General features: G+C 49.1%; 3 protein-coding genes across 3 annotated transcripts; 2 read left to right on the top strand and 1 right to left on the bottom strand.

Moving 5' to 3' along the window:
• Positions 1-3,132: 3,132 nt before the first annotated feature.
• Positions 3,133-4,977, top strand: BROUX77_004662 (uncharacterized protein; the record flags this gene model as incomplete). The annotated part of the gene is made up of 1 exon (XM_073749449.1): positions 3,133-4,977. The coding sequence occupies one exon, from the start codon at positions 3,133-3,135 to the stop codon at positions 4,975-4,977; it is 1,845 nt and encodes a 614-aa protein (XP_073605119.1).
• A 1,425-nt stretch (positions 4,978-6,402) lies between these two features.
• Positions 6,403-9,971, bottom strand: BROUX77_004661 (uncharacterized protein; the record flags this gene model as incomplete). The annotated part of the gene is made up of 5 exons (XM_073749448.1): positions 6,403-7,609; positions 7,670-9,387; positions 9,470-9,535; positions 9,830-9,898; positions 9,969-9,971. The coding sequence occupies 5 exons, from the start codon at positions 9,969-9,971 to the stop codon at positions 6,403-6,405; spliced, it is 3,063 nt and encodes a 1,020-aa protein (XP_073605118.1).
• A 3,557-nt stretch (positions 9,972-13,528) lies between these two features.
• Positions 13,529-17,597, top strand: BROUX77_004660 (uncharacterized protein; the record flags this gene model as incomplete). Its single annotated transcript, XM_073749447.1, has 3 exons — positions 13,529-13,772; positions 13,993-16,072; positions 16,277-17,597. The coding sequence occupies 3 exons, from the start codon at positions 13,529-13,531 to the stop codon at positions 17,595-17,597; spliced, it is 3,645 nt and encodes a 1,214-aa protein (XP_073605117.1).
• Between the last annotated feature and the right edge of the window lie 174 nt (positions 17,598-17,771).

The following is a 17,771-nucleotide window of genomic DNA, read 5'->3' as shown; positions in this document are numbered from 1 at the left end:
ACTAACTAACTAACTACATATACTTGTGTTACGGGATTTTCTTTTGGGAAACTCCGGAATTCCATGGCTATGTAGTCCATGTTCTAGAAGCCCGATAGATTGCCGCTATGGAATATGCGATCATGTGGGGTGTGGCGTCCCTGTTGTGGGTCTTCGGCTTAAATATTCAGTAGTTGCATTTGCATGTAAAGAGCCGCGACAAGCGCTACCCACATTATTCGATAGCTGAATATAGAAATAGAGTATTCTTATTGGTAGATAATGATGGTGTGAAAAGATACTGGCGTAGCCAATAGACGCGCACCCAAGCAAAATAGCAACACAAAAGAGGCGCGTTCTCGGCTTACTTGTACAAGTTTACAGACAAAGTACTAAACCGAGACATGTCTTCCACTGTCTCAAACAACACGCGTGTAAACTTACGTCCACGAACTTGCACATGCGCATGTTCGTGATTTTGTTCAGTCGACAGCCTTTTGACTTCATTTTTCAAGTTGAAAAGACAAGCTCTCACCAGAACATAGAGCGACTTCATGATGCCTAAAGAGCGTACAGGAAATAAGAAGCCAAAAAGCCTTTAGCTCACATATGTCAGTCGGCAGCATCGTCAGAGTTTTCTTTTCGTCTGTTGTTGTGATGGCAACGGAGCTATTGCAGTTCAGAGCGTCAACGGTAGATGTGGGACTTGGGCTCGTTGGTGCCATGCCTGGACTACGGTGGATTCTGCATTGGACATTGGGGATGTTACTGTGCGGTCGTATTGACATGGGACTGCGAGTTGTTTGTTCTACAATGGGAATGTGGCGTCATAGCCACCAATGCCACAGTTCTAGAAAGTCGTACCTGCATCAGGACTGGCTTAAATTTTAGCACGAGAAGCTACTCGAGTCCACAGTTGCCAAATTCAGAGGTCCCGAGTCCAAGGCTATCCTCCCTTTAGGCCGCCCTTTGAGTAACTACCGGAGCAGCAAAAGCCATCCCTTCCACCAAACAGTGTCTCTCATGGGCGTCATCATCTCAACTTTTGAGCAGTTACTCCTACTTAAGACATCCCTCTAGCTTTGACGGTATATCTCGGCTGAGTTAAGAGTTTTCTTTCAGGTGAGTACGCTTTGTCAATTTGGTCTACCTGTGAGCAGAGGCCACAACACGACTCCAGAGGCGGTCCAGAGCCTTCAGTGAAGAGAATATGGAGGGTCAGTAGTGAGAAATCCAGAGAAAATAGAAAAGAATGTAAAAAGAAAAGAAATAAAATGGAAAAACCATGCAAAAAACGCACACGCAATCCCAGCAACAAGGTAAACAAATACACAACGCGAGATACAAAAGAGTGACAAGGTTTATGAACGGGCCAGTAGCGCAAAGAGCTTCGTACAGGAAATGGCATTTGACATGTTGTTGTTCAAGTAAACAAAGGCAGCACCGCGAGTTCGCAGATTCCATATATTGTGGATGTCCAGCAGCGCAGACCACACACAAAGCTGAGAATTTTCTTGCTCCCTTTCCCAGATTTTGTAAAGAGCACATCTCTAGGTGTTTAATTTTCTTCTTGAACCTGACTCGAATCGACATTGGAATCAAAAAGCGAACTCCCATCTATCTAATCGAATCTCGCGATATCTCTCCGACCATCCTTTGGGCTTGTTTGTGCCTTTTTCGCATTTATTTACTTGGGCCTTCAGACCGCCACCCAACGCCTCCGAGACACAGACGACCTTGGGCCTGCTGTTCCTGCTTCCGAATCTGTATCTGAATCTGAACCTGCATACGGGAAATCACTACGCAAGCCAGGAGGCCGACCAACCCTCCCCTCCCCCTCGTTTTGGCTGTGTTCCCTTGAGCACGCGAGTCAAGGCCACAGCGAGCTGTATCAAAACAACTGAGGACTTTTTACATGGTTCACCAACGCTAGCCAGCGTCTGCCCCCTTGCTTCATTAGGCCCAAAGCGACGGAGCTCTACTGGGCCTTTCATTTTGCTTTGCATCCGAGTTTTTCTTCCTTGCTACTGCAGCAGCTTCGCCGCTGTTCTGCTTTCTTCCACTTCGGCGCCGGCTGTTGACTTCCTTGCTTGAAATCTTCCTTGCTAGGCTCAACATTGAGGGGTTCCCTGTCTACCCACCTCGTGTATTTTTTTCTTTTGTCCAGTTGCAGGGAAAAAGAGGGTCTTGCTCTTGGTGGCTGAACAAGGTGATACTGTCAAGGCCATCTGGGAGCTGCTTGGAGCTTGCTTCCTGTCAGGCGCTACGGCTGCTGGGCTAAATAGCAGCTTGTGCGTGTATCTCCTTCACAAGAGACAAGTCTCACTAACACGCCAAAGGTATGAAACTGTGACGGCAGCTCAACTCAACTTGTTGTTGTTGTTTATGCCCTACGGTCTTTCCCCTCACCCACAAACAAGGACACCCCTTGCCCGGGAATTTATCACGTCTTTTAGCTTGTCCCTGGCCTCGTCTTTCTTCTCCTCAGTTACATCTTGCATCCATCCCGGCGAATCCTCCCATCCTCTGTTTTTGCGGCGAAAAAAAAGAACGAAGAAGAATGCTAACACAAAGATCAAAACACAAACAGACTTCCTTTTCGGTCCCCTGGCACTACCGTAATACTACCCTGTGGCCGACTACTTACAGCAGGGTCTTCTCTCTTGTTCCTTTCTCGTCCTGCTGCTCTCTTCTTCTTTCCTGACCGCAACATCGCGACCACGGCCACAGACTCACCCGTCGCCCTTCATTTGCAACGCAGGAGCACAGACCGGTCGTGAAGTGCTTCGTTCTTCTATTGCCTGTTCCTTGTGGCGTTGAGCCTTGCAAAGCAAGCCACGGGTCTTGTTTTATATAACACATCCTCGGCTACTCAACCCTTCCCTCCCTCATTCTTCTGCGGGTTGTGGTTTTGTCTCTCGGACTGTTCATCATCCCTCGTTATTTCTTTTCATTCGTTCTGCCCTTTGGTGTCTTTCTTTTTCGTGTTCTTTTACTTTATTCCTACTTCTTTACGTCATTCTCTTTGTCTATTTGTTTTTCTAACCTCGAAATCGCCAGGCTGTGCCACAGAATCTCGAACCGACTCTCTTTGATACTGGCCCAACTTACACGTAACTTTGCCACTTGTACCACCACAGATCGCCTATCGCCATGGCTGCACCAAAAACAACACCAAAGTCCCTCAGCGCAGCGGCCATGACTGCGTCTGCCGCTTTGGTTGCACTCAACGCAGTTATTGCCACCCAAACATCATCCGCCCAGTCTACCGTGCACGTGCTATCAATAGTAGGCACGGCGGCTTCGGGTCTGTCCTTTTTGTCGCTGGGTGGTCTTTGCGCCTCGCACCATCTTTCAGCGTGCAACCCTTCCAGACTGGTGCCCTCCTGGGCCTCGAGCTCAATATTCGCGAGCAGCATCATCCTCTGTGCCACGGCCGCGACCTTTGGCACACTCTCTGTAATCTTCATCGGCCAGCTCGAGTCCGATGTCCGCATTGCTGGCTTCAGGCCGGTTTCCCTGCTGTCGACTGTTGCTGTCGTGACTCTCCTGGCCTTCTTAGTTCAGATGGCTCTCTTTGTCAGGATTGTCTCGGCGCGTCGTCCAAAGTATGCCTCGGGCTTGGCCGACTGCGAGTCTCGGTCCAAGGACCACAAGACTGGTCCGTCAAATATCAAGACAATTCGCTATTCTACTACCATGCCTGCGACCTCCTCGCCCGTCTCTACCACCACTCTGACATCTGAGCCCCCGTCGGCAGAGAAGTCGTTGGAACGCGTGTTTGAAGTGCGGCCTGTCTCCAAGGCTAGCCCGGCTTCTACCATTCGCTCTCTGTCTCACAAGAGCAGCCCCCCTGCTACCAGTCACTCCCAGCGCATCCACTCCCCTGCCACAGATCTGGAGCGTGTGACCTCTGTCGCGCTGTCGATCTCGACCGTGGCTAGTGGCACAACAATTAACTCTCCTATTGCTTCCCCCCCTAGCATGACAGGTGCTTTGACTCCTCGCCCGTCCAGCAGACTGCTGCCACGGGTGTCTCTTGAGTCTTTGAAGAGCGCTAGTCAGAGCGTCCGCAGTACATCAAACCCACTGTCTTTTGCTTCAGGCAGCATCATCTCACCTGTGCAAAGTCCACACAATGGCGGCCCTTTTAATACACTGAGCGATCAAAGTACGGACTCTCATGTTTTTCCCTCGTTGCCCACAACAGTCGAGGATGTGGCTTCTTCAGATGTGACTAGCCCCATCTCGGCACCTTCTCCCACCTCAACTGCCTCCACCTCAGTCTTCAAGAGCAGACCCATCCTCTCTCGTCTGCTTGAGACTATCCCCCAGAGCCCCACCACCCCCATTCGCAGCGTCAACACTTCTGTACACACCTCATGTCCCGAGCCAGACTATCCGGGCACACTGGACCTCCCTCCCGTCATCGATCCCGACAGCGCCCCTCGCGGCCGCGGCCGGAGTCGGACACAGGGTGCCACTGCCAGCCCGCGAATGTCGAGCACGACGCCCACGCTCCACCGCTCAACAACAGCCCCCAAGCCTGCCGAGGCCGAAGCCCACATTCACCCGCTCTTCCGCTCCGACTCGCCGGGCCCGCCGCCGCTCGCGACGCCTGGCACCGTTGTCCTTGCTGCTCCTGCTGCCGGCCGCGTCCTTGCCGGCCGCGTCAGCATCCGCAGCCTCAGACGAATCCGCAGCGGGTCAATGCCTGTGGTGCGAAGCAGCCTCAGTCGCCAAAGCAGCGTGGATGACTTTAATCTGGCTACCCCGGTCCATGACGAGATGCCGCCCTTGGAGGTCCGTGAAAGCCATGACTCGGTATCGCTCAAGAGCATCGAGATGGACACCCATCCCCATGATGCGGCGGCGGGTCGGACAGACGGCGGCAGTGAAGGTGGCGACGGTGCCGAGTCAGACGCCGGCAGTGAGGTGTACGAGCAGGCCTTGACACCACAGATCCCGGACTGGGTTCTCAGTTCCAATTCCAAATAATGCGAAGACCATCAGGAGACGATGACAGTACTGTTCTGATAGTTTAGTACTCCTCTCTTCGTGGACTCTCTTCTTCCACTGCTTCCTACAGCATCCCCAAAAGCTTCCTATTTCCTTTGTTGTTTTCTCGTCGGCAGCACAACATGGCTTGCTTGACTCTTTCCAAGGCGTCTTTTCAGATGTCCGTCCACTCCTTTTTTTCAGTTGTACCCTTTCGAGTCGATTGTTCTTTTCGTATTCGCTCGCCCACACTCACTTTTATGTCTTTACTTCATACACACACGCACACCTTTCACTTCACGTCCCATACCCTCAGCGTAACCTATTTGCATCACATCTACGAGCTACTACGATCAAGTACAACGACTCAATGCCGCGTTATTGTTTCTCTTTCAAAAGCAGCGTTCTTTTTTTCTTGTTTCTTTTCCTTTACCTTTGGTCAATCCCTTTTTCTTCTTCATGTCCATACCCTTATGCCCTAGACTTTTGCTCTTCGCCTTTCCTTATAACTATTCCTTTTCTTTCACCAAGATACCACCACTTTGCAATCTATGGAATCTAGCCAGCTTAATAATTTGGCTGCTTGAAATTTTGATTTCTATTCTCTCGTCATTACTCATCTCACCTGTCTTGATACACTATCACGTTCCGACTTTTCCTATCTTATCCCCATATAACTATGCTACGCCATTTTGCACGTTGTGTTTAATGTTTTATATACATACAGTTCCCAAATGAAAAAAAAAACATCAAACAATTGATTGGTAACCAAGTAAACTGTGAAAATTTAGGAGTTAAACTTGCCGCTGCTTAGACAAGAAAATGTCACAACTAATGGAGAAAGACACGATAAAAAAAAGGTATAAAGACGAAGGCTGCGTACCCAAAAACGAAGTGCCAAATAACGAAACAAGTTGCACAATGGGAAACGAGCAGTAACAAACAAGCGACCAGAGAAAAAAACCAGACCCCCGGTTCTAGATCAAAGAACAAAATCAACCAATGGAAGCAAAGAAAATGTAGAAAGGAGAGTTGACAACTGAAGAAAAAAAGAAGACCGTGAAAACGAGAATAGTGGTAAGTTAGGGTAAAAATGAAAATATAATGCTCAAGAATAAATCGTGGGAATGGAAAAGAAAAAAAAATGATGAAGCAAATAGACTCTTCAAGAAAAGAAAGAACAAAAACAGTGCAGCCCGCCGTTTCCACCCTTTTCGAGGTGGGCTAAGCTTCCCATCCAGCCGTTTTCATTTTTCCCCCTTCCACCTCAGCTATGATAGTTTTTGTCCATGTGAAAATAATAAATCGAAACAAGGAAGAAGTAGAAGAGGAGGCAAAGGCGGCCCAAAAAAGCAGAGGGGAAACAGTAATCTAACATTTTGTACACTCCAATATTGACAGCCTACTTGATAGACGAGTGGCCAGTTAGCGCCGGCGCGTTTTGCGCGGCGGCTCTTCCACCTCTGTCATTACCGTGCTCTCGCGCTTTTTGTTGTTGCCCTTGCGGCGCGGAGGAGGGGGCGGCGGCGGTTGGCTATGGAGATGGCCAAGTTCCTCGATGGCGACGGTGTTCTCCCATTTGAGGCAGCGTGGAGGCACAGGTTCGGGTGTTTCATCAGCCGGTGCCGGTGCTGGTTCTTCCGGCGCGGCGGCGGGGGTCTGCGACTGGCGTTTGAGGCGCATGGAGCGTTTGCCATTGCGCTTGGGAGCATCTTCATCGTTGGCGTTGGAAGTTGAAGGTGAAGGAGGCGCCGGAGTGCTGGTCTCGTCGGAGTTTTCAGGCTTGGTGTCCTTGTCTTCTTCGCCCGACTCCTCCTTCTTCGGCTCTCCAGTGGTTTCGGGAATGCCGAGATACGCCTTGCGGTTCTTCATGTTTGTGATAATACGTTCCCGGAATGTGACAAGCTCCTTGCGTAGCTTCATTTCATTGACTCCGCGGGGGTCAAGATAATGAATCAGTTTGTCAAGGTCCTCCGGGTCGCAGATGTAACCCCATTGGCTGGCGGTGAAAACACTGGTGTCACCCTCCTCGCGCGACTTGCGTTCGGTAACGGTCATGTTGAACCGAGCTTTGTACTCGTTCTGAAGGTCGGTAGGTAGGTCAATATAACCTTCACGCTCCATTTCGTCAGGACCCTGAATCCAAAGACATCCATTGGCATAGGCCGCCGATGCGGTAGAGCTGTCTGGAAGCCCACCATACGGCATTCCATTGCGTTCAAACCAATAATATCTGTTCCAAAAGCGATCCTTTCCGAGAACACGGGTGCGAGGACAATCGGCCTCCCGGAGGTCATTATCAATGACAGCAATCTCCTTTTCGCACTGCTTGATAGTATCCTCCTTCTTTTGGATGTCCTTGAGCAGCTTAACAAATTGCTTAGATTGCTTAGGTGCTTTGACCGAAGGTGTTTCCTCTTTCTTCTTCTTTTTCTTGTCGTCCTTCTTCGTGCCTTTGCGCGAGCTAGAATTCAAAGACTCGTCCTCGCCAGTCTCATTTTCAGACTCATCTACTCGCGAGCTGTCGACATCCGTCATCTTAGAATCTTCATTCTCGACGGCAGGCGAAGGAGGCATATTTTCGGGGAGTAAAGCCTTGCGTTGCTCGTTGAGACCTTTGAGGTCCTCGATTCTATACGTCATGTTAGTATAGCTCTTTTACTGATAGATGGTATCAAATCGATCAACTTACGCTTGTTTGCGTTGTCTCTGCCATTCAATCTTTTCCTTGCGGTACTGCGTCATAGTTTCGCTGCAGTCTTCCATGTAGCCTCTGACAGCCTTGGTTTCCGTTGTCAACATGCAAAGTATCTGGAGGATTCTGACCTTGGTGTTGACGTCTAAGAGAGCATATTGCTCAATGACAGTATCCTGTGTGGGCTCAGTTGTGGCAGGGACTAGCTCTGAGAGGATTTGTTCGCATGCTTCCGTCTTGCGCTCGTTTCGTGAGAGCTGGTACAGAAGACCCACAATTATGCGCTGCCATCCACCAGCTTGAAATTGGCGCTTGCGAAGGCTATCGATCCAGTCGTACTCATCTAGCAGCTCAGCTGCGCGATTCGTGATCTGGGGTTCTGTGTCCTCTTTTTCTGCGGCGGCTGCTTCAGCGGCTAGCCTGTCGGCCTCAATTTTAGCCATACTACTCCGTGTCGCACGGCCTGAAGGTTTAACATCCGGTTCCGGGGTCGGCATGGTACTGTCATCTTCTTCCTCTTCATACTCTTCTTCGTCATACTCTTCTTCTTCTGCTGGGAGGACACACTCCACGCGACCCCCATCGGCGTCTGAACTCACTAAAATCTTCAACACGCTGCAATGGATTTCTTCAATGAGCTGAGGCATGGTAGTCGAAGATGTGGTGCATAACGCTTCGACGTAGTCATCAAAGGTGAAAGAGTCCAACTTGAAAATCTCGCAGTATACGTTCAGAGTATCCCATGTTTCAAGAAGAGAGCCTATTGAACTCATCTTCAGACTTGATGAGAAAGGATAGGAGGAATCGGAGGTGGCGGATGGAGGATCATTGCACATGAAGCGTATCTTGGGACGTACAACACCGGCTCTGGGACCAACATCAAGATCGTCGATGGGATATTTCGGTAGGACGGGCGGAGGGGGGGATGGCGCCTTGCGTAAAGGTGGCGGGTTGTTGTTTCGAAGAGAGATTGACATGTAGCTAGCCGGCGGTGGAGGAATCGTCACATATGTGGGCTCGTAGCTGTGATGACTCTGGAACGTCATAGGATTAGCGATAAGTTGTGGGCGAATTTTGTGGCTCTTGGGCTTCAAGTCCGGGAGTCGCGCAGGCTCTTGGTGCATGTTGCGTCGTGGATTAAGGTTGTTATTGAAGTCAGCCAAAGCATTGGATTCCAGCGATTGGTTGGTCCGCTTCGCTGCTTGAAGCTGTTTGCGCTGCATGAGTTTGTGATCATAACGCAGATGTTGAGGAACGCGGGTGTCGATGTGGTAAGAGTCGGCGAATTCGAGCTTCACGATCCAGGGCGCGCCATTCCAGGCTTCCCGTGACACAGCATTTTTGATGAAAGTGCGCAGCACGGCCTTTGTAAAAATTTTGCGGTCTCTCGTTACAGCGGGACCATCGACCACAACCTCTTCGTTTTGGCGATCCTCAATGTTTATAACATATCTGGAAAATGGCTGGCTCATGCTGCCGTCGGCTTGCAGCTTGGAGCCAACGCGAATCTTTTCACGAATGGTGCCCTGTACTTTTTCGCTGTCGGTAATCTGAGCGGTGACAGTCTCGCCGGGGAAAAACTCGGCTTTGAACTCGTCGTAGATGTTATCGACCAAGTGATCAATTCGAGAAATTGTCTGAAACTGCACGCGGCGCAGCACGGGACCCTTGAGAGATTCGGGAAAAGCTTGCTGAACTTCTTTGGCTCCAGCTCGCTTTTTCCATCATGCAGGTTGGTTAGCGATTTGAGAGGAGACACATATGGATGAGGGGGTCTAGAACAACAATGGCGCATACCTCGCTTTTCAATGCTTCAAAGAAGGTAAGTTTGCTCTGGCCAGTGATTTGGCAAATGAACTTGGTCTTGTGGGTTGGTTAGATTATAGGTTTTGAGAGCTGCATGAGAACGTTGACATTTGCTTGCCTGCTTGTAGAAGTCGATGCTACTCGGAGAACGTATGTTAACAACCAATCAAGTTAATTCAGGCCAGCTGGAAGAAAATCGAGGCTGGAACGAGAGAATATGGTGGTGGCTTACCGACTCGAGTATTCTTCATAGGTGGCGAAGATTTCGCCAGTCTGCGAGATGTGCCAAACCTGTTGACCGCGTCAGTAAAATCGACACGCCATAGACATACTCCAAGCATGGTTACCAACCTCGGCGCTGTCATCGCAAATGTCGGCTGAAGGTGGCGGAATCAAAACCGGCTTCCGTTTGTAGAGAACCTAAAGAAAGGACGGAGAACAGGTTAGACTAGGAGGTCACGAGGGTGCGCGTCATGGAGGTGAGGCGAACCATTGGATGATATTAATATTCTTATAGAGAAAGCCAACTCGAAAATAATAGAATATGAAGGTTGACCACGGCGCTCAAGACTCGATCGCAGCAGGGCAATTCCAAGGCCAGCAAAAGGCTTTTTCAGGCTGCAAAACAAGGCTTGTCGGCTGAGGTGGAGGCTGCCAGCATCAATGGAAAATGATCACCGGATATTTTCCACCAGACCAAGGCGGCTGTGGCGGGCGGTGATGATCCAAAGACGAATAAAGATAGAGGCCACGGTCGGGGCGGGCGGGAAAACACGCGGGCGGGCGTGGATGTGGGCGTGGATGTGGGCGTGGTGAAGGGTGAAGGCGGAGAGTGCGGAGCAAAAGATGCAATAAAGAAAGAGAGGAAGATGGAGGAGGAGAAGAGCGAGGAGAAAATGAGAGCGAGGGAAGAAGTGGAATAGGTTAAGGAGGAAGGAACAGAGCAAGGCAAGAGCAGGCCCAGACAGGGAAGTAGCCAAGACAACAAGAGCAGAAAAAAAGCGTGTTAGCCACAGTCAGTGCCGGGGTCTTACACGGCCCTGCCAATAAGTGCAATAACCGTGTTGGCCTGGTCCAACTATGACTATGACATGGCACCTGCTGAACCCGTCCATCGTTTGTCTGCTCCAACCGTAGCATGGCAACTGCTGAGCCTGCGGAAAAACGAGGGAAAAACGGCCCGGCAGGTGTCAAAGTCCAGGCGTCCACGCGGAACTCGCTCTCACACTCGCATTCTCACACAACCGACAGACAAACACATACGCATATGCATATGCAAATTGGATCTATCCAGGCATACTCTGTGCAGCGCTGCAAAATAGCACCCGCCCATGCCCTCTTGCACACATTGTGGTCCACACCACATGTAGAGCAGGCCAACGCTTGCCGTTCGTCTAGCGGCAAGGAAAGTCGTGCTAGCTCTGGCCACTAAGACGTCAAAACCACATATCACGTGCAATTAACTATTACATCAACGATGGGTTAGTTGGATTAAAAAAAACTTAACTAACCCGTTGTTTCTCTGTTTTAGAGATGGTAAGTGAACATAGCAGCTCCTTTTGGCCATCGTTGCCCTACTAATGAAATGATTGACAGCTACTGTGATTGCATTCGGCAGGCACTATACCGACCCAAGGAGACTCTTTCCTTCCACGCCCCGCCACGTCCAAAACTCAAGTCATGTCATGTCGCTCAAACAAAACCACAAATCTCAACCCGCAAACCTACAACTACTCTAGTTAGTTAGTTGCTGGCAGTTAACTACACATAGAAGCTTCCCACAAGGGTTCACTTGTTGTCTCAATTAAACCCTCCCGAAGGAACAGGAACAAGGGCCAGAAAGGTCTTCCCTCTGTTCCTCAGCCAAAACACTAACAGACGCTGGCTCCACTTTCACTGATTTTAGATGGCCCACAGGCCATCTTCTGTTAAGCCCAACTTCTTAGTCTACGACCCACATATTTCAATTCGCTAAAATGCTCCGTCCCGATGCCATCATCATCCGCGCTTTTCGCTGCTCTCCAAAATCTCCTCCTTGAGGCTTTGCAAAGTACTGCTTGCTGCAACAAATCTTGGAATTCATAACACCTTGGCATATTTAGGTTCATTTGACAACGCTCTTCGCCAGAAAACTCACAGTGGCCGAAGCTTGTGAATTGGTCGCTGCTGCCGCAAATTATCCCAGATCTTCCATTTTCTATCCAGCCAGCTTAGCAGATAGCCCTAGTTCAGATGCGCAGAGATCCTTACGCTACTACCACACCACCGTAGGCAACATGCAACAAAATGCCAGTCATGGTCTTTAGACCTACCGCAAATTTCTGCTGCAGGAAAACATGCCCTCCAAGCAATCACCCCAAGCTTGCATGTGTGCACAGAGACCGCAAGATAGGCCCGTTGATTATGCACTACCCCCTTCTCACGTGAAAATACTACGAGACAACCAAGAGGCCAGCAGACCCCTATCTAGACGTATCAGCCTCAGAGAAGACGATTCGATGTTAGCCCCAGGCTTCCAGGCCACAAAACAAGAAATATATAGCCCCGTCTCCAAGTCTAGCCTGCCATTGAGACACAACCATACAATACACTTGCACCTCCCCCTTCAAGTATCGTTACATCCCCGAATCTGACTCTGTATACAACTCGAGAGCTTTGACAGCCTGCCTTGTAGGATGACTTGCCTTGTAGCTGACTACCGCGTGATTCTTGCAATGCCCATAAAATGCCCATAAAATGCCCATTGTTACTAGTTAGTGGAACCAGTCAAACCCTTGGACGCCATACGCAAGATGTCGGATCCACTTTTGACACAGCCAATCAACGCCAAGTTGCACATCCTCCAACCCTCCTCGTCCTCGTCGACGCACGCACGATTGCCGCCCAAGATAATGCTCTTTCTTCGTGACAACCTCAGATTCCTAATTTCGCAGCCGAGTTTCTTGACTCACACGTTTGGTCAAATGCTTCCGGGAAATCCACAACCAGATATTTTAACCTATGACCCTTGCCGGGCCCGATGGAGTCTCCCCCGAACCACCCAAAATCACGCCTGAAAGCCGCTTCGATACTCAATGGCCAAGTCAATGGCCAGTACAAGTTTAATGATACTCTTTAGCAGTATTTTAATCTACTCTTTCCTTTCTAATATTTATATTGGCCAAATACACTAACACGAAAGATTTCAAATTCTTCCATCTCTACTTCCATGTCATGGCCATAAACATCTTTAGATGAACAAATTACCATATTTCATCAAATGCAAAGCTTTGAATGGTCTTTGAATCACTAAGAAGTACAAACTGAACAGGACTTGATGTTCTTTGAGGCTTATTTTGTTCGCAAATGCAGTAAACCAACCTGTCGTTAGCTATAGCTTCAGGCCAGGTAAGGCCCCCGCGACTTATCTCAAGACCAACCCTTTACATTTTGGACCACTTTCCTTGTTCAGTTGGTTTCGTGAGCTCTATAACTCGTCCAATATGGATATGTATGAAAAGAAAGGCAGTGGAGGCTTCAATCTTGCATTCACCACATTGAACTATTGCCATTTATCCCAAGGCCCTCCTGGGGACTTTGATATTGCGGTTTATACGCTCATATTGACCTTGTACTAATGTCTACTCATAAACATGTGATACAATGCTGCAAAAAGTATACTTTCTCAAAGCTTGTTTTACATTATTAACATTATGAGTTGTTAATCATCGGAATAAGTGTTGTCACATACCTGCTTGATGAGAGAAGTTACAGGAATATGACTATATTAGGGTTAACAGAAGCAAGTTTGTTCCAGGCATGTGACTAGTCACGTGCAATAAGACGCGAACTAACTAGACCCACTGATCAGGTTTTTCTTTGCAACACAATTATTTGTCCCGCTACCAAAACTCCATAAGCTCAGCCTGCCCTATTTATTGCCCGCTCTTCCTTCGTCTTTGCCCTACTTTCTTCTTTCATCCATATCATTGTTCGTGGATGAAGCTCAGCCTGTCTTCAAACATTATTGAGCGCGAAAGGTGAGCCTCCAGGCTCCCAGAAGCAGCAGCCATGGCGACCACGTCCAACATGTTCATGTACTCGCTGACCATCCAGCCGCCTACCCATATCACGCAGGCGGTGCTTGGTCAGTTTTCCGGGACGAAAGAACAGCAAATTGCGACGGCGTCAGGCTCAAGATTGACTCTTTTGCGACCCGATCCTGTTCTCGGAAAGGTTGTACCGCTCCTGTCTCATGATGTCTTTGGAATCATCCGTGGACTCGCTGCCTTTCGTTTGGCTGGCAGTAACAAAGGTATGCTTGTGTTGGTGCTATATGCATATTCCCTTCATCATACCCCAATGAAGGGCTTGTCTGAACAGGCTTTTATTTTGTCATGTCCACGCCATTCATTCAGTGCACTCGCTAAGAAGTCACTTAGATGGCGTGTTCGCTGTAGTCCTTGCCGCAGTTGCTGCGTCCATTCAATTTCTATATAAAAGTGTAGATGCTAACTGACAACCCTTTTCTAAAGACTACTTAATTGTCGCTTCCGACTCTGGCCGCATCACCATACTGGAGTATAACTCCGCCTCAAATCGGTTCGAACGTGTCCATTTGGAAACATTTGGAAAATCCGGTATTCGTCGTGTTATACCGGGCGAATATCTCGCCTGCGATCCAAAGGGCCGTGCTTGTTTGATTGCCGCAGTCGAAAAGAACAAGCTTGTATACGTCCTCAACCGAGATGCCCAGGCGAAGTTGACTATCAGCTCTCCTCTCGAGGCACACAAACCAGCTGTCCATGTTCTGTCATTGGTAGCCTTGGACGTGGGGTATGCTAACCCTGTCTTTGCTTCTCTTGAGACAGACTATAGCGAGGCGGATCAAGATCCGACAGGCCATGCGTTGGACGAATATGAGACCCAGCTTGTCTATTATGAGCTAGATCTTGGTTTGAACCACGTTGTCCGCAAGTGGTCAGATGCGGTAGATCCAACTGCATCCCTTCTCTTCCAAGTTCCTGGAGGCAATGACGGTCCTAGCGGTGTCCTTGTCTGTGGCGAAGAGAGCATAACCTACCGTCACTCTAACCAAGAGGCCTTCAGAGTCCCCATTCCGAGAAGAAAGGGTGCCACTGAAGATCCCTCAAGGAAGCGGTCCATTACAACCGGAGTCATGCACAAGCTCAAGGGTAATGTTGGCGCCTTTTTCTTTTTGCTTCAAACTGAAGATGGCGATCTCTTCAAGGTTACCATTGACATGGTCGAGGATGAGCAGGGCAACGCCACTGGCGAAGTCAAGCAGCTGAAAATCAAGTACTTTGACACCATCCCTCTCGCAACTAGCCTTTGCATTTTGAAGAGCGGTTTTTTGTTTGCCACATCACAGTCCGGGAACCATCATTTCTATCAGTTTGAGAAGCTTGGCGATGATGATAATGAGTTGGAATTTTCGAGTGATGACTTCCCCACAGATCCAAAGGCATCATATGAGGCCGTTTACTTCAAAGTCAGACCATTGGAAAATATGGCACTGGTTGAGAGTGTAGACTCTATGAATCCGTTGATGGATTGCAAAGTTGCCAATCTCACTGGTGAAGATGCTCCTCAAATTTACACTGCCTGTGGTACTGGTGCCCGGAGTACATTCAGAACAATCAAACACGGCCTAGAAGTAAATGAAATCGTCGCTTCAGATTTGCCCGGTGTGCCCTCAGCTGTCTGGACTTTAAAACTCAACCGGAGCGATGAGTACGATGCCTACATCATCCTTTCGTTTGCAAACGGAACTCTAGTTCTTAGTATCGGCGAAACTGTTGAGGAAGTCAGCGATTCTGGCTTCCTCACATCTGTCCCAACGTTAGCCGCGCAACTTCTCGGTGAGAATGGCCTTATTCAGGTCCATCCTAAGGGAATTCGTCACATCATGAATGGAGAGGTCAATGAATGGGCCGCGCCCCAGCACCGCTCCATTGTCGCCGCTACCACCAACGACAGCCAAGTTGCCATTGCTCTCAGCTCAGGAGAAATTGTTTACTTTGAGATGGACACTGATGGCTCTCTTGCTGAGTATGACGAGAAGAAAGAAATGCCTGGTACGATCACGTGCCTGAGTTTGGGTGATGTGCCAGAGGGTCGTAGACGGAGTTCTTTCTTGTCCGTTGGATGTGACGACTGCACTGTTCGTATTCTAAGTTTGGACCCTGAGTCCACACTCGAAAGCAAGTCAGTGCAGGCACTGACAGCTGCTCCATCTTCTCTTTCTATAATGGCCATGGAAGATTCTTCTGCCGGTGGCTCAACCCTTTATCTTCACATTGGTCTCCACTCCGGTGTTTACATTCGAACAGTTCTTGATGAAGTTACTGGTCAGTTGACCGATACCCGTCTCAAGTTCCTTGGACCCCGTCCCGTCAAACTGTTCAAAATCACCATTCGCAGACGGACATGTGTGCTTGCCCTGAGCTCACGTCCATGGATTGGTTATGCTGATCCCCTTAGTAAGAGCTTCATGGTAACACCCCTCAGCTATGTCGACCTTGAATGGTGCTGGAACTTTAGCAGCGAACAGTGCGAGGAGGGTGTTGTTGGCATTCAGGGCCAGTCTCTTAGGTAAGTTTCCCTGGGTTGTTTACTCTTGTCTTGTTTTTGTTTTCGTCAGTGATGAGAAAAAGGGAACTGAAGCCATCTGGCTATGAGGTTTTTGTTAAGTACACACTGTACTTACCAATTGTTCCTTCTGAAATGACACTCCGATACCCGCTTGTTTTAACCCATGAAATTCTGTTAATGGACATGAGCTAACGGATTAACCAGAATCTTTTCCATTGACCGACTGGGCGAGACTCTCATTCAAAAGTCGACGTCACTCACTTACACACCCCGCAAGCTCATCAAACACCCTGATCTGCCCATATTTTATACAATTGAAACTGAGAACAATACACTTGCCCCTGACTTGCGTCAACAACTCATATCTGCCGGGACTGAAGCCAACAGAGAAAGCGAGGTTCTCCCTCCTGCCGAGTTTGGCTACCCTAAAGGTCGTGGGAGATGGGCGTCTTGTATCAGTGTGATCGATCCCATTGGTGATGAATTTGAGCCACAGGTATTGCAAACTGTTGATTTCTCCAACAACGAAGCTGCTACCTCAGCCACTATTGCCCCCTTTACCAGCCAAGATGATGAGCATTTCCTTATTGTTGGCAGTGGAAAAGATATCAAGCTGAACCCCCGCACGTCTACCGAAGGCTACATCCATGTTTACCGTTTCCTTAACGAGGGCCGCGAGATCGAGTTCATTCACACCACCAAAGTTGAAGAGCCACCTACTGCAATGATTCCGTTCCAGGGACGTCTTTTGGTTGGCATCGGCAAGGTTCTTCGCATCTATGATCTTGGTATGAAGCAAATGCTTCGCAAGTGCCAGGTGGACCTTGGCGGCCATCTAATTACAACTCTTGATAGCCAGGGCATGCGTATTAGTGTTGGCGATGTTATGCAGGGCATGACTTTTGTTGTGTACAAGCCCGGTGGCAATAGGCTTATTCCCTTTGCTGATGATAGCATCAACCGTTGGTCAACTTGCTCGGCCCTGGTTGATTACGAATCTGTGGCTGGTGGTGATAAGTTTGGAAACCTCTGGGTCGTTCGTGCCCCAGCTAAAGACAGCGAAGAGGCAGATGTGGATGCTTCTGGTACCCATCTCCTTCATACTCGTGGTTACCTTCACGGAACGCCTGCTCGTCTTTCATGCATGGTGCACTTCTACACTCAGGATCCTCCCACCAGCATCTGCAAAACAAGTCTGGTTGTTGGCGGCCAGGATGTTGTGCTTTGGAGTGGTCTGATGGGCACCATTGGCGTTTTTATTCCCTTCGTCAGCCGGGAAGATGTAGATTTTTTCCAGTCTCTAGAGACACATATGCGCACTGAAGACCCCCCTTTGACTGGTCGTGATCATCTGATATACCGTGGTTACTACGTCCCGGCCAAGGGTGTCATTGATGGCGATCTGTGCGAGCGCTTTGCCCTTCTTCCGAATGACAAGAAGCAGATCATTGCTGGTGAGCTTGACCGCTCAGTGCGTGAGATCGAGCGCAAGCTCTCCGATATCCGTACAAGGTCTGCCTTCTAAATGTTCCTTCCTTTTAATTAATGCAGGTCAAGCTGCCGTAATAATTGTTGTTTTCCTTGGCCTCTTCCGGAGTTGATGTTCATTACGCGTCCACAACGGCGTTTTTCTTTCTCGTTCGGGTTGTTTGTTGGCGAGCCTGGGCGCATTGGTTCTGGATTTCAAGAAGTACTTTTC

The sequence above is a fragment of the Berkeleyomyces rouxiae genome, assembly GCF_048999995.1.
Source record: "Berkeleyomyces rouxiae strain 22BRR77 chromosome Unknown BrBRR77_ptg000004l, whole genome shotgun sequence".
Lineage (NCBI taxonomy): Eukaryota > Fungi > Ascomycota > Sordariomycetes > Microascales > Ceratocystidaceae > Berkeleyomyces > Berkeleyomyces rouxiae.
The sequence above is the reverse complement of the archived record's forward strand: the minus strand, read 5'-3'. Positions and strand labels throughout refer to the sequence as shown.